The sequence below is a fragment of the Salmo salar genome, chromosome 28, assembly GCF_965601325.2.
Source record: "Salmo salar chromosome 28, fSalSal1, whole genome shotgun sequence".
In the NCBI taxonomy this organism is placed as follows: Eukaryota; Metazoa; Chordata; class Actinopteri; order Salmoniformes; family Salmonidae; genus Salmo; species Salmo salar.
In genome coordinates this window covers 3,812,343-3,836,658 of record NC_138318.1, presented here as the reverse complement: position 1 = coordinate 3,836,658, position 24,316 = coordinate 3,812,343, and the positions used below count along the sequence as shown (strand labels likewise).

General features: G+C 42.7%; 1 protein-coding gene across 1 annotated transcript in view; it reads left to right on the top strand.

The window, feature by feature from the left end:
* LOC106589293 (TANK-binding kinase 1-binding protein 1) overlaps nucleotides 1–23,620 on the top strand; it is a 110,899-nt gene extending 87,279 nt beyond the window's left edge. Inside the window, exons 8-10 of the mRNA XM_014179075.3 lie at nucleotides 15,661–15,776; nucleotides 18,265–19,091; nucleotides 19,521–23,620. Of these exons, the coding sequence (XP_014034550.2) occupies nucleotides 15,661–15,776; nucleotides 18,265–19,091; nucleotides 19,521–19,649 (1,072 nt within the window). The 3' untranslated portion in view covers nucleotides 19,650–23,620. The remainder of the gene's footprint in view (nucleotides 1–15,660; nucleotides 15,777–18,264; nucleotides 19,092–19,520) is intronic.
* Nucleotides 23,621–24,316: the final 696 nt, after the last annotated feature.

Genomic DNA, 24,316 nt, shown 5'->3' with positions numbered 1-24,316 from the left:
GTACCATTCTTTATTCACAGCTGTGTTCTTAGGCAAAATTGTGAGTGAGCCCACTCCCTTGGCTGAGCAGCAACCCCACACAGGAATGGTCTCAGGATGCTTTACTGTTGGCATGACACAGGACTGATGGTAGTGCTCACCTTGTCTTCTCCGGACAAACTTTTTTCTGGATGCCCCAAACAAAAGGGATTCATCAGAGAAAATGACTTTACCCCAGTCCTCAGCAGTCCAATCCCTGTACCTTTTGCAGAATATCAGTCTGTCCCTGATGTTTTTCCTGGAGAGAAGTGGCTTCTTTGCTGCCCTTCTTGACACCAGGCCATCCTCCAAAAGTCTTTGCCTCAATGGCACTCACACCTGCCTGCTGCCATTCCTGAGCAATCTCTGTACTGGTGGTGCCCCGATCCTTCAGCTGAATCAACTTTAGGAGACGGTCCTGGCGCTTGCTGGACTTTCTTGGGTGCCCTGAAGTCTTCTTCACAACAATTGAACCGCTCTCATTAAAGTTCTCGGTGATCTGATAAATGGTTGATTTAGGTGCAATCTTACTGGCAGCAATATCCTTGCCTGTGAAGCCCTTTTTGTGCAAAGCAATGATGACGGCACGTGTTTCCTTGCAGGTAACCATGATTGACATAGGAAGAACAATGATTCCAAGCACCACAATCCTTTTGAAGCTTCCAGTCTGTTATTTGAACTCAATCAGCATGACAGAGTGATCTCCAGCCTTGTCCTCGTCAACACTCACACCTGTGTTAACGAGAGAATCACTGACATGTCAGCTGGTCCTTTTGTGGCAGGGCTGAAATGCAGTGGAAATGTTTTTGGGGGATTCAGTTCATTTGCATGGCAAAGAGGGACTTTGCAATTAATTGCAATTCATCTGATCACTCTTCATAACATTCTGAAGTGTATGCAAATTGCCATCATACAAACTGAGGCAGCGTACTTTGTGAAAATTTATATTTGTGTCATTCTCAAAACTTTTGGCCACGACTGGCTTTACATATCCATGATTATTCCTCAGAACAACAGAAGAAATAAATAAAACCCTTTTTAAAACTTAGGTAGAAGAGACTGGGACTTATTTCCTAGTTTGGTGGCTAAGCCCTCCATAGTGAATAGTCTCTAAGCCATTGTCTCAATAAGACGACTTACAGATTTCACTACCCTGCCAGTGCGTGTTCTGACCACATCTTGCGAATCACGTGAACCCGGTCTTTGTAAGTCTTGGTCACTAGCTAAATCAGCTGGTGCAACTGAGTCAGGAAAACCTGAAGGTTCTGTGTCAGCTACCCTGTCATAGTCAGGAATGCTAATAGCAGTCTCATTATCGAGAGATAGCTGAGCTTGATGGTCTTGATTTGGATTGTCCCTGCAGCTGTACGCTGACTGTTCTTGCTCCATCTCATCTCTGACTGTCTCCTGTCTCTCTGAAGATTCCTGACTTGCGGGGTCCATGAACTGGTCATATCTCCAGAGCTTTCCTCTTCCTCAAAGCCTGAAAGGTCCGTTGACTGACCCTCATACTCTGGATCTACAGCTCCATCTGATTGAGATTCATGTGAATCATCCTTAGGCGTTTCTACCGGCAGAAAGCTGATGTCTAGAAGAAGGTTCCGATGTACCACCTTGGTGTTTCCTTTATCATCCACCAGCTTATATATGTGTGTATGTAGGTTTTTGTCAATGACCGTGAACACCTTAGCTTCCCACTTGTCGGCAAGTTTTATTTTTCCCCTTTCTCCTTTGTTAGCAAGAAGCACTCTGTCTCCTTTGTTCAGGTGAGTGCCTCTGACTTTTCTGTCATATTGTTTGGCCTGTTTCTGTTGTTCTTTAACTGTATGCCGTTGAGCGATGCTCGCTGCTTCATGGACATGGGACATCAGTTTTTTGACATAGCTACTATAGACAACAACCCACAGGATCCCTCAAAACTTGCTTGAACATTACATCAATAGGGAGTCTCGGAACATGACCAAACATGAGCTGGAATCGAGCATAGCTAGTGGTTTTGTGTACAGTAGCATTGTAGGCAAACGTTAGAGTTTGTATCTGCTGCGGCCATTTCTCTTTAGGTTTTATAGGGAGTGAGCGAAGCATATTTCGAGGAGTTCGATTGAACCTTTCCGTTCCCCCATTCCCCATGGGATGATATGCAGTTGTGTGTGACTTGGCGACACCAGAGAGCTTGAGAAGTTCTGCGATTAGCTCACTCTCAAAATTGGCCCCTTGATCCGTGTGGATCCGCTCAGCAAATCCATAAACACAAAATACGTTGTCCCATATCGTTCTGGCAACTTGCTTTGCCGTTTGATTTGAGCATGGAAAGGCGTGAGCTAACTTGGTGAAGTGATCTGTCAGAACCAAGACATCCCCTGAGCATTGCTTGTTGTCCTCAGCACTCCAAAAGTTGAGACATACTAACTCCATAGGCGCAGAGGTTCTGATGCTTTCGAGGGGAGCTCGAGCAGACGGCTCAGGAGACTTAGCCAGGATGCATCTCCGACAGCACTTGACATACTCCTTCACATCATGCTCAGTCTTGGGCCAGAAGAAACACTGCCTTGCCAAATGAAGAGTTGTAGCTTGCCCTTGGTGGCCAGCAAGGTCATGCACACCACTCAATGATTTCTCCTTCATATTTGTGGGCAGCCCATACTGATGTCTGTTTTGTTTGCTCAGGGGATTCTTTGTCACCCTGTAAAGCACTCCATCTTGGACCCTGAGCCTTTCCCACTGCTTGATGAGTGCAAGGGTTTGTGAATCAAATCCATCCCTCTCTCGCCTTGAAGGACATATTTTGCGGTTGACAAACAGGATAGCCTTAGAAATCGTAGGATCAAGTTTTTGACTCCGCTGGAGCTCCTCAAAAGAGATCGCAGGAAGGGAGTCTTGGCTTGGAGATATGAGTTGTTGCACAGACTGCACTAACTGTACTGCCCGAGCTTCGGTCGCTACATCCCACTGATCATAGACTTCACAGATTGCTTTCACTACTGCAGAGCCACAGGTTAAAGGACAGCTGTCTCTGATTTCCAGAGATTGTCTATCCTTGTTTTTTCACTATGTGACTCTGGACCTTCAAGCGAAACACATCTTTAATCCGATCTTCTCCTATAGCATCGGCTTCGGCAAGCAGACTGACATAGTTCTCACTGTGACTAACTAACTTGGCAAATGGGTCCCTACTGAGGGCATCAGCCACAGCGTTCTTTGTACCTGCTATGTGCTTCAGATCGAATGAGTAGGGCACCAATTTGCCTACCGATCGTTGTTCGCAGGCGTCGAGTTTTGGTTTCGTCATTATGTATTTGAGCGGATTATTATCAGTCCAAACTGTAAATTAATGTCCCTTAAGCCAGTGGCTAAACTATTCACACACACTCCATTTCAAGGCCAAAAACTTCAGTCTGTGGGCAGGATATCTTTTTTGTGAGCCACTCAATGTTTTACTGGCAAAAGCGATGGGACATGCTCTATCTTCACCAGCAGGTATTTGAGACAGTACTGCATCCCAACCTGTCCAGGGAGGCATCAATTGACAGCATCAATGGCCTTGTGAAATCCGGATGACCAAGAACAGCACAGTTTAACAACTTCTCCTTGAGGCTGTTAAGTGAAGAATCACACTCATTAGTCCAGTCAGTACGTTTCAACTTTCTGAAGCTGCCAGCTTGCTTCTCAGGCTTCACCTTCCCCCTTCTCTTCTGACCTGCAGTGAGAGTGAAGAGCGGCTTGGCAATAGCAGAACAGTTTGGAATGAAATGTTGATAGTAGAATATCATTCCTAGGAAGGATTTGATCCTTCGTACTGAAGGCGTGCACCCATCTTCCTCCATTAGATCCAACTTTGTCATTTTGGATATCACATCCACCTTGGTCGGGTCCACAGCCACCCCGTCACCATTAATGACATGACCCAAAAATCTTACAGACGTCCGCAAGAAATTGCATTTCTTTGGGCTCAGTTTCAGGTTGTACTGTCTCAGTCTCTGGAACACCAGCTCCAATCTATCCAAGGCTTGTCTTTCGCTTTGTGCAAACACCAAGAGGTCGTCTAGGTAGCACAGCAGGCTACTGAAGTTTAAGTCTCCAGAGATGCTAACCATCATCCTCATAAATGAGGCTGGACTATTGCATAGGCCCTGTGGCATTCGACTGTATTCATGCAGACCCAGTGGGGTAGTGAAGGCTGTATATTTTTTGTCCTCCTCACACATACAGTTGAAGTTCGAAGTTTACATACACCTTAGCCAAATACATTTAAACTCAGTTTTTCGCAATTCCAGGCATCTAATCCAAGTGAACATTCCCTGTCTTAGGTCAGTTAGGATCACCACTTTATTTTAAGAATGTGAAATGTCAGAATAATAGTATAGAAAATTATTTATTTCAGCTTTTATTTCTTTCATCACATTCCCAGTGGGTCAGAAGTTGACATACACTCAATTAGTATTTGGTAGCATTGCCTTTAAATTGTTTAACTTGGGTCAAACGTTTCGGGTAGCCTTCCACAAGCTTCCCACAATAAGTTGGGTGAATTTTGGCCCATTCCTCCTGACAGAGCTGGTGTAACTGAGTCAGGTTTGTAGGCCTCCTTGCTCGCACACGCTTTTTCAGTTCTGCCCACACATTTTCTATAGTGTTGAGGTTAGGGTTTGTGATGGCAACTCCAATACATTGACTTTGTTATCTTATGCCATTTTGCCACAACTTTGGAAGTATACTTGGGGTCATTGTCCATTTGGAAGACCCATTTGCGACCAAGTTTTAACTTCCTGACTGATGTCTTGAGATGTTGCTTCACTATATCCACATAATTTTCCTGTCTCATGATGACATCTATTTTGTGAAGTGCACCAGTCCCTCCTGCAGCAAAGCACCCCCACAACATGATGCTGCCATCCCCGTGCTTTACGTGTGATGGTGTTCTTCGGCTTGCAAGCCTCCCCCTTTTTCCTCCAAACATAACGATGGTCATAATGGCCAAACAGTTCTATTTTTGTTTCATCAGACCAGAGGACATTTCTCCAAAAAGGTAGGTTTTCATGGAAAACAATGACATTTCTACGTGACCCCAAACCTTTGAACGGTAGTGGATATGTTGAGTTATGTTTAGGATCTGCGTTACTTACAGTTGAGTGACAGCAGACAGGCTGTACTCAATAGTAGTATGGCAAAATAGATGTTAGAGCACACAAACAAAAAGCTGTGTAGTAGTTACAGAAACAGCAAGCCTACAGTCCGTACTCTCTAACATGTATTCAGAGGTCAGCTCCAGCTCATACGGCCCACACACAATTCCTCTCCCACACACACCAGCATATAGATTGGCTGTCATGAATCTCCTCTCGCTAGATACACACTCATCATCTCTCCTCCCACACACGCGCACACACACACACACACACACACACACACACACACACACACACACACACACACACACACACACACACACACACACACCTCCAAATAGCTTTTCCAAAACAAAGGGGGCTGCAGTGCAATTGAAGTCTTGGTAGCTTTCATGAGCAAACATAAGAGATCACACACGTGTGAGTGAAACGTGTTGCATTCCAAGCCGTGCTTTTCAAAGATTGCCGAGAGGCGCAGGCGAACTTGAGAATTGCGTGAGCAGAAGTGTGGAAAGGGAAAAGTCGCGGATGTCAAAATAGTCAATAAATACAGTTTGGTGCGTAGAAAATCCAAGAGACTTGAGACTGTAACCGAGGTGTGGCTAGTCACTCAGACACCCCCCTTGGACTGTAAAAGAAGGACAGGAGATTTCAGCTCTCAAATAGAATACCGGTACTTCCATATTCATGACAGCGTTCGATAGAGGCAGTTGGGAAGGATGGAATAAGGGCTTCCACTGACATCAGTGGCTTCCACGGTTCCTGTAAGTTATGTATGATCTCTTCTATTTTCAGGTTCAGGTGAAGGTGTTGAAGGGGGCTTCAATAGCCCACTCAATAGCCCTGTCTGAGTCATACAGAAACGTAGTGGGAGGACTTGGTAGGCCTGTCTGAAGGACTAACTAAGCGATGGAATGTATGAATGCGTTGTTGTCTGTGGTCAAAATGATTTTGTTGAATTCTCAATTTTCCTAAAATAGAGGTTGTATCGAGACCCTAAAATGGAAATGGTGATGACGTGTTTCTTAGATAAACAGATCTAGCTGTAATTCATTTCTGGTGTCAACACAATTTTCCTGGCTGAAATATATTGTGATGACAGTTATGTGTTCATGGAAAAGATTCAACAATAATGACTCATGATGACTTCCATTTCCTTTAACTAATGGTTCAGTGTTTACTGGTCAAATGGGGTATGTTTTCTACTGCCTCCCTCTCCCTCCTACACACAAAAAACCTAACACATTAAGACTCAATTAAGTTATTCAGTGGGTTGTGCAGAGGACTCATCGTTTTCCTATGACAAGGTGAGACTTCTCGTGTTGGCTATATAATTGGCATGACCATATAAATTAATTGAGATGTTTCCAGATTCGCCGTCGTGCAGTTGAAGTCTATGGGAAGTTGTTGTTTGTCCATCGAAAATCTTTCTCTATATCTGTTGCTATCACTATGTAGAGTTAGCTGAGTCAGATTGTATGGATATTGGTTCGAGAGCTCAGATAAGCTTTAACAGATCTGTCTGGATACAGACTGGCACCTATCTACCACAGCATATCTACAGTACATACAGAAGGTATCATACTTATTCACCCCCTTTGGATTTTTTCACATTTTGTTGATTTACAAAGTTGGATTGAAATAGATTTTTAAATGTATAATTTTTTCATTGATCTACCCAAAATACTCCATTATGTCAAAGTGAAAAGAAAATTATATATTTTTATCAAATTAATACAAATAATATAACTAAAATATAGTTGTTGCATAAGTATTGATCACCTTTGTTTAAGCAAGCCTAAATTAGTTCAGGAGTAAAATGTGCCTTTACAAATCACATAGTAAGTTACATGGACTCACTTCATGATATTTGAATGACTAATCCTTCCTCTGTCTCCCATACATACAACATCTGTAAAGTCCCTCCGTCAAATATTGAATTTCAAGCATAGAATCAACTACAAAGACCAGGGAGCTTTTTAAAAAAGCCTCATAAAGAAGGGCAGTGATTTGTAGAAGGGTAACAATAACAAATCAGACATTGAATATCTCTTTAAGCATGGCCAAGTTAATAATTCTGCTGTGGATGATGTATTAAACCACCCAGACACATCAAAAGATACAGTTGTCCTTCTGAACTGAGCTGCAGGACAGGAAAGAAACTGCTCAGGGATGTTACCATCAGGCCATTGATGATTTTAAAACAGCTACCGAGTTCAATGGCTTTGATCGGAGAAAACTGAGGATGGATCAACAAGATTGTAGTTGTAATTGTAGTTGTAATTACCTAAATGATAGAGTGAAAAGATAAAAAAATCGGAATATTCCCAAAACATGCATACTGTATGCAACAAGGCACTAAAGTAATACTGAAAAAAAAACAAGGCATAGGAATACACGTTTTGGCTTTAATGTAAAGCCTTAAGTTTGGGGCAAATCCAAGAACACATCACCGAGTAACTACCTCCATATGTTCAAGCATGGTTGTGGCTGCATCATGGTATGGGTATGCTTGACATCGGCAAAGACTGGGGAGTTTTTCAGGATAAAAAGAAAATGGATGGCGCTAAGCACAGGCAAAATACTAGAGAAAAACCTGCTTGTCTGCTTTACACCAGACACTGGGAGAGGAATTCACCTTTCAGCAGAACAATAACCTACCACATAAGGCCAAGTCTATAATGGAGTTGCTTACCAAGAAGACAGTGAATGTTCCTGAGTGGCCAAGTTCTGACCTAAATCTGCTTGAAAATCTATGGCAAGACTTGAAATTGCTGTCTAGCCATGATCCTCAACACCTTGACAGAGCTTGAAGAATTTTGAAAAGAATAATGGGCAAATACTGCACATTCCAGGTGTGCAAAGCTCTAAGCGAGTTACTCAAGAAGGTGTTTCTAATATGTTTTGACTTAGCAGGGTGAATACTTATCTAATCAAAGTATATTAGTGTTTTATTTTTCATTAATCCCCCCAGAATAAAAAAAAATCTTCCACTTTGACATTAGAGTATTTTGTGCAGATTCTTTACAAAAAATGATAATTTAATCCCACTTTGTAACATACTAAAATGTAAAGAAATCAAAGAGGGTGAATACTTATGATAGGCACTGAATCTCTTCTAATTCATCCCTAGTTCCCTCTTTTCATCCCCAAATGGGGTTGTGCTTACACAAATGTCAGAAGTCAACCAATTTTATAGTATTACATAAGGTTTGGGGCAATATTTATGCTAGAAATGATGATACAGTACATGGTTCATACAGTATAGGCTAAATCATTGCTTCTCTTCTGGATAAAGAGCAAAGAAAGATGTTCTACAGGTCCAGTCCAAACAAACTATTCTTTGCCATCTTGTATTTCTGAAAAGGAGACGAAATATGCACTCTATTTTTCACTGCAGTCACATTTATCACACCACTTTATTTAACTATTGTCTGTAAAATAATACTAAAACGCTGCTGAAGTTAAACAATAAAATAAATCACACAGCAAAGACCAATAGGCTGCGTTTACACAGGCAACCCAATTCGGATCTGTTTTCCAGTTATTGGTATTTTGATCAATCACATCAGATCTTTTCACATCAGCTCTTTTTCAGAGCTGATCTGATTGGTCAGAAGACCAATTAATGTGGAAAAAAAACATACAGAATTGGGCTGCCCATGTAAACACAGCCATAGAATGTGAGACTTTTATTTCTTTCTCCAATCGTCACATTTTCCATTACTACTGTAGCACCTTATTCAATAAGGTGTCCGTTCTTTACCACTCATTTTACCATCTTTATCTACCACCATCATCAATGTGAAAATGATAGTGTTCAAGTCCAAATAAATAACAAAAAGCTTTTGGGAAATTGGTTTGTAAGTTCAGATAGGCTATGTTTTTGTCAGATCTTTGTCTGGATAGCAGATACACACTGCTGGCATCTATCTGCCACAACCACCTCCCTTTCTCTCTATGTTTTCGATTACCACCGGTGTTGCCTTGTAACAGATCTGTTTGAAATAGCTGCCTCGTTGCCATGGTGAAGCAAATGCCTGGGTGTAAAATTTAGGCAGCTGGAAATAGGGCTGCTCTGTCAATATATAAATCAAATCAAATCAAATGTATTTATATAGCCCTTCTTACATCAGCTAATATCTCAAAGTGCTGTACAGAAACCCAGCCTAAAACCCCAAACAGCAAGCAATGCAGGTGTAGAAGCACGGTGGCTAGGAAAAACTCCCTAGAAAGGCCAAAACCTAGGAAGAAATTTAGAGAGTAACTAGGCTTTCAGGGGTGGCCAGACCTCTTCTGGCTGTGCCGGGTGGAGATTATAACAAAACATGGCCAAGATGTTCAAATGTTCATAAATGACCAGCATGGTCAAATAATAATAATCACAGTAGTTGTCGAGGGTGCAACAGGTCAGCACCTCAAGAGTAAATGTCAGTTGGCTTTTCATAGCCGATCATTGAGAGTATCTCTACCGCTCCTGCTGTCTCTAGAGAGTTGAAAACAGCAGGTCTGGGACAGGTAGCACGTCCGGTGAACAGGTCAGGGTTCCATAGCCGCAGGCAGAACAGTTGAAACTGGAGCAGCAGCAGGGCCAGTTTGACTGGGGACAGCAAGGAGTCATCATGCCAGGTAGTCCTGAGGCATGGTCCTAGGGCTCAGGTCCTCCAAGAGAGAGAAAGAAAGAAAGAAAGAGAGAATTAGAGAGAGCATACTTAAATTCACACAGGACACCGGATAAGACAGGAGAAATACTCCAGATATAACAGACTGAACCTAGCCCCCGACACATAAACTACTGCAGCATAAATACTGGAGGCTGAGACAGGAGGGGTCAGGAGACACTGTGGCCCCATCCGATGATACCCCCGGACAGGGCTAAATAGGCAGGATATAACCCCACCCACTTTGCCAAAGCACAGCCCCCACACCACTAAAGGGATATCTTTAACCACCAACTTACCATCCTGAGACAAGGCCGAGTATAGCCCACAAAGATCTCCGCCAGGCACAACCCAAGGGGGGGGCGCCAACCCAGACAGGAAGACCACGTCAGTGACTCAACCCACTCAAGTGTGAATAACCGTAGACATTTGAAAACTGGAATGCATTAAGTCAGGCAACCTCACACATTAGTGTGTACACGTTTGAAGCAATGTAGTAGCATGATTTCAAAGCAGCAGCTACTCTTCCTGGGGTCCACACAAAAAAATAATACAGAACATTAATAGACAAGAACAGCTCAAGGACCGAACTACATGAATGTAAAATAAGAATACACGCGTACATACAGTATGTACATGTCAGTACATATACAGTACAGTACACTGCATATACCAAACATTAGGAACACATTTTAAATATTGAGTTGCATTCCCCCCTTTTGCCCTCAGAACAGCCTCAATTCGTCGGGGCATGGACTCTACAAGGTGTCAAACGCGTTCCACTGGGATGCTGGCCCATGTTGACTCCAATGCTTCCCACGTTGTGTCAAGTTGGCTAGATGTCCTTTGGGTGGTGAACCATTCTTGATACACACGGGAAATTGTTGAGAGTGAAAAACCCAGCAGCGTTGCAGTTCTTTACTCAAACTGGTGCACCTGGCACCTACTACCATACCCCATTCAAAGGCACTTAAATCGTTTGTCTTGCTCATTCACCCTCTGAATGGCACACATACACAATCCATGTCTCAATTGTCTCAAGACTTAAACATTATTCTTTAACCTGTCTCCTCCCCTTCATTTACACTGATTGAAGTGGATTTAACAACATCAATAAGGGATCAGAGCATTCACATGGATTCACCTGGTCAGTCAGTAATGGAAAGAGCAGGTGTTCTTAATGTTTTGTATACTCAGTGTACATACTGTAGGTCTACAAGTTATTTAGGTCAGAAACGGGAGAGGCATTGTGATGTGAGGTGCTATTTAATGTGTTTTCAATGCACATTTTACTGTTTGCTTGAGTGATTTGAGATGGCAGGGAGTTCCATGCAATCATGGCTCTATATAATACTGTACGTTGCCTTGAATTTGTTTTGGACTTGGGGACTATGAAGAGACCCCTGGGAGAATATAGAAAATGTATCAGTGACCCCACGGTGAGGGTTCGCTGCTTTCCTAATCAAAAGCCCTGGATTAACACAAAGGTTGGCGCTAAACTAAAGGACATGGTTACCGCGCACAGAGCTATCATAGACAACTCTGAGGCTACGGCCGAGGACAGGAAGAAGTACAAGATGTCCCACTATGACCTCCGCAGGTCCGGTGTGGGCCCTCGCACAGGTTACGGTGATGTTATTGTCGAAGCGTGCATAAAATGCATTGAGTTCGTCTGGAAGAGAGGCATCGTTGGGTAGATCATGGCTGGGTCTTGCTTTGTAATCCGTAATGGACTGTAGCCCCTGCCACATGCAGCAGGCGTCGGAGCCTGTGTAGTATAATTCCACCTTATTCCTATAATGTCCTTCTGCTCGTTTGAAGACTCTACAGAGGTCATTGCGGGAAATCTTGTACTTATTCCTGTCCTCGGCCGTAGCCTCAGAGTTGTCTACGATAGCTCTGTGTGCGGTAACCATGTCCTTTAGTTCAGCGCCAACCTTTGTGTTAATTCTCCCAGGGGTCTCTTCATAGTCCCCAAGTCCAAAACAAATTCAAGGCAACGCACAGTATTATATAGAGCCATGATTGCATGGTGAACCCCCTTCTCCGAGGCTGACGTGAGAAAGGTCTTTATTAATCAGGTCAACACCCGCAAAGCCACTGGGCCCAACGTTATTCCAAGGCACGTTCTCACAGTGCGGAGCAGTTGGCAGGCATATTCACTGTAATTTTCAATCTCTCCTTGTCCCAGTCTGTAATCCCCCCATGTTTTAAGATGACCACCATCATTCCTGTCCCCAAGAACTCTAAGGCTTCATGCCACAATCACTATCGCCCTGTAACAGTCACTTCTGTAATCATGAAGTGCTTTGAGAGGCTGGTTATGGCACACATTAACTCCACCATCCCAGACACCCTAGACCCACTCCAATTTGCATACCGGCACAACAGATCCATAGATGACGCAATCTCAATTGCTCTCCACACTGCCCTCACCCACCTAGATAAGAGGAATACCTATGTGAGAATGCTGTTCATTGACTACAGCTCAGCTTTCAACAACACTGTCCCCTCTAAATCCGTTACTAAGCTTAGGTATCTGGGTCTGAATACCTCCCTCTGCAGCTGGATGCTAGACTTCCTGACGGGCCGGAGGGCCAGGAGGGTAGGCAACATCCCCTCTGCCACGCTGACGCTCAATGCGGGGGCCCCACAGGGGTGTGTGCGTAGTCCCTTCCTGTACTCCCTGTTCACCCAAGACTGCGTGGCCACTGAGTGCTCTGTACTCTCTGTACTTTGCCTCAATCCTGACTAGTCTCCCGGTCCCTGCCACTGAAAAACATCCCCACAGCATGATGCTGCCACCATCATGCTTCACCGAAAAAGATGGTGCCAGGTTTCCTCCAGACGTGACGCTTGGCATTCAGGCCAAAGAGTTCAATCTTGGTTTCATCAGAACAGAAAATATTTTTCCCATGGTTTGAGAGTCTTTAGGTGCCTTTTTGAAAGCTCCAAGCAGGCTGTCATGTGTCTTTTACTAAAGAGTGGTTTCCATCTGGCCATTGTACCATAAAGGCCTGATTGGTGAAGTGCTGCAGAGGTGGTTGTCCTTCTGGAAGGTTCTCCCATCTCCACAGAGGAACTCTGGAGCACTGTCAGAGGGACCATCAGGTTCTTTGTCACCTCCCTGACCAAGGGCCTTTTCCCCCGATTGCTCAGTTTGGCCGGGCGGCCAGCTCAAGGAAGAGTCTTGGTGGCTTCAAACTTCTCTCATTTAAGAATCATGGAAGCCACTGTGTTCTTGGGGACCTTAAATGATGCAGAAATGTTTTGGTACCTTTCCCCAGATCTGTGCCTCGACACAGTCCTGTCTCAGAGCTCTACGGAAAATTCCTTCGACCTCATGGCTTGGTTTTTGCTCTGACATTCACTGTCAACTGTGGGACCTTATATAGACAGCTTTCCAAATCATGTCAAATCAATTGAATTTACCACAGTTGGACTCCAATCAAGTTGTAAAAACATCCCAAGGATGATCAATGGAAACAGGATGCTCCTGAGCTCAATTTCGAGTCTCATAACAAAGGGTCTGAATAATTATGTAAATGTTCATTCTTTTTTTAACCTTTATTTAAAGGCAAGTCAGTTAAGAACAAATTCTTATTTACAATGACGACCTAGGAACAGTGGGTTAACTGCCTTGTTCAGACATTTCAGAACGACAGTTTTTACCTTGTCAGCTCAGGGATTCGATCTAGCATCCTTTCGGTTACTGGCCCAATGCTCTAACCACTAGGCTACCTGCCGCCCCTGTAAATCATTTATTTCTGTTTTAAATATTTAATACATTTGCAAAAAATTCTCAAAACCTGTATTCACTTTGTCCTCATGGGGTATTGTGTTTAGACTGATGAGGAAAAACATGTACTTAATCAATTTTAGAATAAGGCTGTAACGTAACAAAATGTGGAAAAAGTGACGGGGTCTGAATACTTTCCGAATGCACTGTAATATCCGCATACATTTATACTGACACACGCACACCCACTCACATACAAGATGCTGCTACTCTGTTTATCTTATATCCTGTTGGCTAGTCACCTTACCCCTATACATACAGTATCTACCTCCATCACTCCAGTATCCCTGCACATTTTAAATATGGTATTGGAACAGACCCTGTATATAGTATGCTTATTTACTTACTTATTGTGTTCTTCATATTTCTTCTTATTTCTTAACACATTTTTCTAGTATTACATTGTTATTGATTATTGCATTGTTGGGTTTTGAGTTTGCAAGAAAGGCATTTCTGTCACGACTATCAGTGTAGCAGGAAGGGTCAGAGTCAAGGGCAGGAGACGGAGGTCCAAAAACACAGATGTTTATTAACACCGTTTGGAAAAAATAGGCAGCCGTACTACTGGGTGCGCCTAAACACCCGACAGGAGCACAGCTCCAAAACAATAAAGAGAACGGGGCGCAGCCCGGCAATAATAAATTCACAGCTGAACAAACAGGCAGCGTAAATACGAACAGCCCTTCGACATGACACAAAACAATCCCGCACAAATACCTGAACAAAAAGGACAAACTAAATACCCCCCACACTAATTACAAACAAGGAACAGGTGCAGACCTAGACAGACAAAACCAAACAACATAGAAACTTAGATCAGTGGCAGCTAGTAGGCCGGCGACGACGACCGCCGAGCGCCGCCCCGCCTATGGAGGGGCACCACCTTCCGTGGATACTGTGACAATTTCACTGTACTTGTGCATGTGACATTAAAACTTGAAACTTTAATGTCTTGTGGGGTATATATTAATCAATCAATCACATTTATTTATACAGCCCTTTTTATATCAGCAGATGTGTCACAACTTCCGCCGAAGTCGGTCCCTCTCCTTGTTCGGGCAGCGTTCGGCGGTCGATGTCACCGGCCTTCTAGCCATCGCCGATCCACTTTTCATTTTCCATTTGTTTTGTCTTTGTTTTACACACCTGGTTTCAATTCCCCAATTACATGTTCATTATTTAACCCTCTGTTTTCCCCATGGTTTTTGTGCGTGATTGTTTTATGTATGTTCGGTCCGTTATTGTGGGCTCGGTATTACGACATGTTATTGGAATATTTGAGTAAAGTTACTTGTGTTACTCATCTCTGCTGTCCTGCGCCTGACTCCTCTGCACCAGTTATACCCAGTCCACTACAAGATGTCACAAAGTGATACAGAAACACAGCCTAAAACCATAAAGAGAAAGCAATGCAGATGTACTGTAGAAGCACAGTGGCTATGTAAAACTCCCTAGAAAGGCTGGAACCTAGGAAGAAACCTAGAGAGGACCAGGCTCTCTGAGGTTGGCCAGTCCTCTTCTGGCTGTGCCCGGTAAAGATTGCAAGAGTCCATGGCCATTAAGGCCAGATCATTCTTCAAGATGTTCAAACGTTCATAGATGACCTGCAGGGTCAAATAATTATCACAGTGGTTATAGAGGGTCGAAACAGCAGGTCCGGGACAAGGTAGCACGTCCGGTGAACAGGTCAGGGTTCCATAGCCGCAGGCAGAACAGCAGAAACTGGAACAGCAGCACGACCAGGTGGGATGGGGACAGCCAGGAGTCGTCAGGCCTGGTCGTAGGGCTCAGGTCCTCCGGAAGGGGAGAGAGAGATGGGAAAATTAGAGGGAGCATACTTAAGATCAGATTACACCAGGACAGACTGACCCTAGCCCCCCGGCACATAGACTATTGAAGCATAGATACTGGAGACTAAGACAGGGGTCTGTCAGAGCTGTATGTTAGTTTATTAAATAGACCATTTTTAATTTAACACATTCATATTTCTAACGAAATCTAGAAGTGATGCAGTCAATCTCTCCAACTGATTGATTGACTCTGTTCTTTCCCCCTGCAGGGTGAATTTGGCGCTAGCCTACACAGAGCTAACTGAGGAGTTGGGACGTCTACAGGCACTGAGCTCCAAACAAAAGGAGATCTTGAGGATGGTCTCTCAGGAGCAGCATAGCCCAGGTTAGTAACATCTCTAGAAAATGATATATGGCCCACATTTAACAGGTTAGCAGCATCCCTATAGAAGTTTACATCTTAATAACATATTTTAAAAAAATTTAAACATCAACAATCACTATACAACCTTACCATGACATCACAAAAGACGCTAAAATAACATTGTTGCAACCAGTTTTGTCCGCTGGAAACATTCAATCGACACCTTTTTCTTCCTGTGTCATATCAACATACTTTTCTCTCACCTATCTCTTTACCGCAAAGCCCAATCCGAAAAGGTGTTGCTCCTTATCCCTAATGCATGCTCTGAGTGTACAAAACAATAAGAACACTTTCCTAATATTGAGTTACACAGCCCCCCCCCCGCCTCAGAACAGCCTGAATTCATTGAGGCATGGACTCTACGAGGTGTCGAAAGCATTCCACAGGGATGCTGGCCCATGTTGACTACAATGCTTCCCCCAGTTGTGTCAAGTTGGCTGGATGTCCTCTGGGTGGTAGACCATTCTTGATAAACACGGGAAACTGTTGAGTGTGAAAAACCCAACAGTGTTGCAGTTCTTGACACGCTCAAACCAGTGCACTTGGCACCTAGTACCATACCCCATTTCAAAGGCACTTAAATATTTTGTATTGCCCATTCACCCTCTGAATGGCACACATACACAATGTCTCAATTGTCTCAAGGCTTAGAAATCCTTTTTTTAACCTGTCTCCTCCCGTTCATCTACACTGATTGAAGTGGATTTAACAACTGACATCAATAAGGGGTCATAGCATTCACCTGGATTCACCTGGTCAGTCTATGTCATGGTAAGAGCAGGTGCTCTTAATGTTTTGTACAGTATATTGTTACGCATTTTCTATTGAAATACAGGGTGGGAAATGGGTAAGCTTTACGCGCACATCTTGAAATCAGCATTGTCATGCTCACCTTACAATACAATATTTGCTTTATTGGTCCATTTGCACAGATATTCTTAATTTTGTGCTATCACAGTACTCAACCTGACACACAACACACACATCACAGGCTGGGAGCAGCACATTGGCTGCTGCAGAGCAACACCCCTGGAGAAATGAGGGGTAAAGAAAAAGAGAGGTAGATACTATATGGGACATACACTACCATTCAAAAGTGTGGGGTCACTTAGAAATGTCCTTGTTTTTGAAAGAAAAGCACATTTTAAAATAACATCAAATTGATCAGTGTAGACATTGTTAATGTTGTAAATGACTATTGTAGCTGGAAACGGCTGATTTTTAATGGAATATCTACATAGGCGTACAGAGGCCCATTATCAGCAACCATCACTCCTGTGTTCCAATGGCACGTTGTGTTAGCTAGTCCAAGTTTATCATTTTAAAAGGCTAATTGATCATTAGAAAACCCTTTTGCAATTATTTTAGCACAGCTGAAAACTGTTATTCTGATTAAAGAAGCAGTTTACACTGTATTTCTGATCAATTTTATGTTATTTTAATGGACAAAAAAATGTGCTTTTCTTTCAAAAAGTGACCCCAAACTTTTGAACAGTAGTGTACAGTATACTATGGTTTACAGCTCACTCCCTGCAGATTTACCCCCAGTCAGCTCAGGGATTTGAACCAGCAACCCTCAGGTTACTAGCCTGCCTCTCTAACTACATACTCAGCTCATACTCAGCCCTGTTTCAAGATAAAAATAGAAGAATGAACTAGACTATATTGGGATATAAGTAGGCCTGCAGCTGTTTTTTTACTCTCCTGGGGTTGCAGAGTTACAAATACAGTATATGTACTGAAATACAACAACAACAAAAAAATCCTCTTCCTTGAGTCTATGTTTTCTCTGTATTTCAAGTCTCTCTGGATAGTTTGAGAGCACAGCAACCTCCCCTCTTTTTTTTAAATACTTTTTTCACTCAACCACAGAACCATACGTTTCCCCTTTGAGATGCTTCTGATTCATCGATGCAAGTCTTGTTTTTAGCTAGATGGCTGATAGTTATCTTATGGTTACAGGAAGCACAACATAATGTACTGTAAAAATTGTCTACATCATCTTATATCTGTGTCTTAGGTAAGCGGAAAATAAATCTATTCAAGGGTGTTTCTTTTTTGCATATCTTGTTGAGTGTGCCTCTTGTTGCGAATTGTGTTATGTCTTTTGATCAGACAAACATTTGCACTGCAAATCCAGAGCAACACAGCATGTCTTACACACAGTAGAGAGAAGTACAGGAATGTTATTCAAGAAAATAGATATGAAAGATTACACACTTTTTCTTCATCATTATCAAAAATATATACACTATCTGATATTGCTAGAGATTTTACCAGACCAAAACTCCTCCTGACCCTAGTTACTTCTCATATGTAATTATGAATAACAACAGGCTCTAGTCCTATTTTGGCGAGAATCTATCATTTTGGTCTTCCAGAGACAGCCACAGGCAGTCTTGTCTCGTGTGCTGCTCTCTGACTCCCCGTGTCTCTCCTGTCTCCTCAGTCCAACGCCACTCCCACCCCCCATCTCCCATCCCTCACCAACGCCACTCCCCTGTGCCCCAGCGACACTCCCCCATCCCCCAACGCCACTCCCCCGTCCCTCCTCAGCACCACTCCCCCATTGCCCAGTGCCGCTCCCCGGTGCTCCAGCCGCAGCATCTCTCCCCGGACATGCACCGCCGCTCGCCCCTGCTGGACGTCAACGATGGGCCTGCCTCCTACTCCTGCCGGCCAGCCAGCCACCACCTGAGGGCCAGCTTCCAGGGCCGACGGAGCTACTCTGAGGTGGCCGACCCCTCGGCCTACCAGCGGCCACCGCGCTTCAGCCTGGACCCCGTGTCCACCCTGCCCAAGCCCCGGCCCTACATGGACTCCGGCTACTCAAAGCAGCATCAGCAGCATGAGCATGGAGGCTCCCAGCATGGAGGGTCACCCCACAGAGGAGGCCAGCTCCGAGCTTTCCAGTCTGGGCTAGAGAGGGCAGGGAGTGAGGTGGGCCTCCATGAAAGTTCCTGCCACTCTCGAGAGCTGCCCTTCCCCCTGTCCGAGGTCTCTCCCAGGTCTCACCTGCACTTTGAGCCCCTGCCACCCCCTACGCCTACCCCCCAGATTCCGCAGTCCTCTGAAGACGAGGAAGAGTGGACCTGTCCGCACCCCATCAGCCCCCCACGGACACTGGGCGTGCCCAACAGTGTGTCAGCTCATGGGGTCATGAAGGGGCCAGCGTCCTGCTCGGCCTTCCCCATCCCATCCAGACCCAACACTCTGACCTGCCACCCGCCAGGCTACCTGCACACAGAGCACGCCCAGTCCTGGCCCTCCATCAATGTGAGTCACACGCACACTCTACCCCAAATATACTGTATAATAATATCTTTATTATATCAAAACATTCTCTAAAATTGTAAAATGGGTCAGTTAGCTTGCTATTCCGATCAGTCAAAATTTCTCTCTTTGAAAATAAACTGCCCTTGACTTGCCAATGTCTTCCTGCGCTGTGCTATTTCATGGGAAATTCTCTGTGTAACATGACATATGTTCTGATGCACTTTTACATATAAGCTTATTTTCTTCATGAAATTACCTAAATGGTCAAACTATTATCATTGATTGTTGCCATAGACCCACACTGCTTGTTGACCTGAATGTTGTGTGTGTGTGTGTGTGTGTGTGTGTGTGTGTGTGTGTGTGTGTGTGTGTGTGTGGTGTGTGCGTGCGTGCGTGGCGTGCGTGTGCGTGCGTGCGTGTTTGTTGCAGCTGTGGATGGAGACAGAAGAGAGTGACATGAGGAGCTGCCCTCTGTGCCAGCTGATCTTTCCCATGGGTTACCCTGACGACGCCCTAATCAAGCACATCGACTCGCACCTGGAGAACAGCAAGATCTGATCGCCACGGCAACACTGCACCCTCTTTTTAGTTGCAACAATTCTTCACTTACATTGTGGAGTAATTTTAGGTTTGGTTTTGTTTTATAGCTGGGTGCCTTTTGTTTTACAAGACAAGAGGGCTTATTGTGTGTTTAGTAGTCCATGTATGGGACTAGGTTTAGGGAATGACAAGGATGGCTTCGAGGTTCATGACAGACAATGTCCTGAGGGTTCCAGGCAACTTGCAGTCCATTTGTTTTTATATCTTACACCTTACCACTACTACTTGCTGTAATGTGGCCTGCTTTAGTTAACTCCCATGTACAGTATAAGGCTTGTGAAATACAGACCAACCACAATTAATTCCTGGAATTATCTGGGGGGCCAGATGGATAAATCCAGTTTGTTTGTTCTTCAGGGCTTGACAATGTGCGGTCAGAGGTCAGAGTTATGAAGAGAGGATGGCAGTGTTGTGAGTTTGACTGATTGTACAGTATGTCGGTAAGAAGTTGTCCTGCAGGGTGGGGCATGTAGTTGCTGTGACAACCTTGCTGTGGTGAAGTGCATAGGCAGATTATCTGTATGCTTGCGGCCTGAACAGAAATCCATATAAATCTGAGCACATTAAGTTAACCTACAGTATATAAACCTATAGTAAATAATAATTTCACCCCTATATTATTTATTTAACTCCCTAGAGTTGATGTCTGCGCCCCATGGACATCTAATTAGCATAATACAAAAATCCCCATAAAAATTTATCAATATAAGCTAGAGATATCTGTTTTTGCATGGGATGTGTCTCAATCCACCGCATCAGCCGATGCCACACTTTTGCATCTGCGGTGAAAGGTGACAGAGCTAGAGCAGTGGTCTTCTCACAAAATCGTCTGTAGCATCTGAACCATTTTGCTCTACGACCCCCACAAGAGTCTTGGGACTCGTCTGAAGTTGGTACAGCCAATCTGCCAACTTCTGTCTTTAGCGTCCGAACAGTTTGGGCTACACACTAATATGACCCCTCTGTGGAAAGGTGAGACTCTCATGAACATGTCAGTTGAAGTTCTCCCTGTACCAGTTGAAATAAAATGGAAGTACTGTATATCTGGAGACTGTTTAGTGCCAAAAATAAGGGCTTAAATACATGTAAAAAAAATAAAAAATTCAAATGTTTCCTGATCTTTCTTATATCTTTCAGATATAGGACAGACACTCTAGAACAAACTTCCTTTATCTGTTATTCCATGTAGTGAATATGTTATTCAATGCGTTGGTATGGGCTAATAGCAAGGCCAAACATTTTTCTGCACAAAATTATTTTGTAATATTTTTGGGGATACATCAAGGGGTTTTAAAGTTCAAAATCAAATAGCAAAATTATCCTTGGTATGACCTTCTTAAAACAATTACATATAGCTTAGTAGAACCCCGCCCCACCTCCCCGGCTTAGACAGGGCTTAGACTGTAATGGGTTAAAGGGCAATTCCACCACTTTTTAACCTAATTATCATTATCTCCAGGACAATACCAGTGTCTACATATGTGAAAAGGGTGCATTTCTATGCTTTGTAGAAATAAATATAAAGTTTAAAAGTTCTCCTAGATGACATCATCAAAAGTTACAACATTTAAAAAACGGTGATTCTCAAACACTATGAAATGCGCAGTGTATTGAGGAGCAAGAAAATGCCCTCTGGCTAATCAATGTTTTTTTAAATTTTTATGCTACCCTGTGATGTCACAGAGAAGCATTTTTTAGGACCTTTGTTCTTATCTTTTTAACCACAGATCATAGAAACGCGCTGTTTTCACATATGCAGACACTGGTTTGGTGCTGGAGATAATCAATATGAGGTTGAAAAGTGTCATGATTGCCCTTTAATGTATCATTTGATATATCTGTAAGTAATGAGGCAAAAAAATTCTGGCAAAAAAAAATCTTTGTGCCGAACATGTCTTATGTTGGTGACATTTCCCCCTCCTAAGCTTGCACAATACTGTATATAGCTAGTGGGACAGGAGTTTGTATATGGAAGAGGGAATGGAATATATTTGTATATGATAACAATGATTCAACTGGGAGTCTCTTTAGTCTTCCTGAAGAACCGACGACCTGCAAACACATCTGATAAAGTATTTATAACATTTCTCAATCTTACAGTCTGAAGCTGGCACACTTTGCATTTTATATCTAATATATATACATGTCAAATATAACCCAAAAAAATCTGAGTGAGTGTTGTATGGAATAACACATATGGAATCATGTAGTATCCCCAAAAAAGTTTTAAACAAATCAAAATGTATTTTATAGTTGAGATTCTTCAAAGTAGCCACCCTTTGGCTTGATGACAGCTTTGCACACTCTTGGCATGGCTACTTTGAAGAATCTCAAATATAAAATATATTTTGATTGGTTTAACACTTTTTTGGTTACAACATGATTCCATATGTGTTATTTCATAGTTGTGATGTCTTCACTATTATTCTACAATGTAGAAAATGGTGAAAATAAAGAAAAACTCTTGAATGAGTAGGTGTGTCCAAACATTTGACTGGTTCTGTATGTATGTGTATGTATGTTCTAAAGCCTAGTACAAAAGGATGGGAAAATTAAATTCCAATCAAATCAGCTCTGAAAAAGATCTGATGTTAAAAGATCTGATGTCATTGGTCAAAAGACCAATTAGTGGAAAAAATATCAGAATTGGGCTGCCTGTGTAAACGCAGGTTCTGAGAATTTACTGATGTATATTCCTATGATTCTATGTAAAAAAACGAAGAATTTTTAAATCTCAAAATGATTTCACTTTGGGAACTCCGTTCCCACACATTCCTGCCCACTTCCACCCCTGGTAGTACAGTACATCTATATTCTAATTTGAAACTAACAACGATATCACAATAAGTGATTGGGCAGTTAGATTAATAGTATTAATTACTTCCATGCCCACACAGACAACATTGGCTTTCATTGACCATGTACAGAATTCTGTGTTAGATTGTATACCTTTTGATTACTTTGACTGAAGGAACAATCACTACTCTTTTATAACCAAAGAAAGCTAGATTAGTTTCTACAAAGTATTGACTCGGGTGTGAATACTTATGTAAATGAGATTTCTGTATTTCATTCTTAATACATTTGAGACAGAAAATTCTGAACATGTTTTCACTTTGTCATTATAGGGTATTGTGTGTAGATGGGTGAGAGAAAAAAAACTATTGCATCCATTTTGAATTCAGGCTGCAACACAACAAAATGTATGAACACTTTCTGAAGGCTCTGTACAGTATGCTTATCTCTCTTGATGATGACTAAGTACCAACTAATCATATCATGCTCACAGGTATGAATGGAGAGATGATACATACAGTATATATGAATAGATAAATTATACTGTTTTAAGGAACACATTCATGACCAAAATATGTTGACCAGCAGCTGTAGTACATAGCAAACATGCCTATCAGCTCACAATGTTAAGCAGTGAAATGTATATACAGTATGTTGTCATTTCAATGGCCACATAAACAAAGACACTTTGTTGGAGTAGGAGTCTGACACTCAAGCCACTATTCACAAAGAGTTAACTCGGGAGATATGTAAAGATTTCCTCTTTCGCTTTTCTTTTTCCTCAAATCCTCCATCAAGAATCAAATCAGATTGAGCACTGGCGTTGTTTTTAGACTGTCAATCTTCAATCCCTCTGCCTGTGATTTCTAGCTTTGAGACTGATCTGATGATAACAGAAAACCCTCATCTGGAAAGACTCTGGGGACAAAGCTTTGTGAATATGGCTCCTCTCTTGGGGCCTCTCTGTGGCTCTGGGGACCCTACCACGACTGACTGATAAGAACTCATCAGATCTGTCTAACAAGCTAAAGGGCCGCTAACGAGGAAGAATAATCATTATGGAGGTATTTTGTGAGTACACTGTTGGCTTTCAAGGACTTTCAACAACGTGTAAAAAATTATAATAAAAAGAGATGCATAACGACTTTTTCTTTTCTTTCTGTATGTAAATATTCTGAAAAATAAACTAACTTGCACTGAAATTACTCTTGGAATTGGTTGGTTTCACAGCTGCCTGGTAAAGCTTAGCAATGACTGGCCTGGATAACTGTTTATCTCTGAATATTCACCACAGTGGAGATATAATATTAGAGATACAGAAGAAATATGTAGAGATACACAATCAATGCTATTTAGTAGTCAAGATAGCATTTATTGTGCATTCAATGTGTATCTCCACACATTTATTCTGTATCTCTAATATTATATCTCCAATGTGGTGAATATTCAGAGATTAACAGTTATCCAGGCCAGTCATTGCTAAGCTTTACCAGGCTGCTGTAATTTCTATTTCCCATATTTCTATCTATCCCTCCCAGAGCCACTGCAAACTGCAGAGCGGACTCTGAGCACAAGAGGGAAGCAGACAGTCGGAATCACATTGGGAATTACAATCCACTCTCTTTACTGTCTATTTCGTAAACTACAGATAGGCATGAACCCAATCGCGCTCTCTCTCTCGCACGCACACACTTGTTTTTCTATCCTCCCTAAACCCTAACCCCTTAACCTAATTCTAACCCTAACCCTAATTGGACCCTAAACCTAACCCTTAAGCTTAAAATAGCCTTTGTCCTCATGGGGACGTGGGAAATGTCCCCACTAGGGAG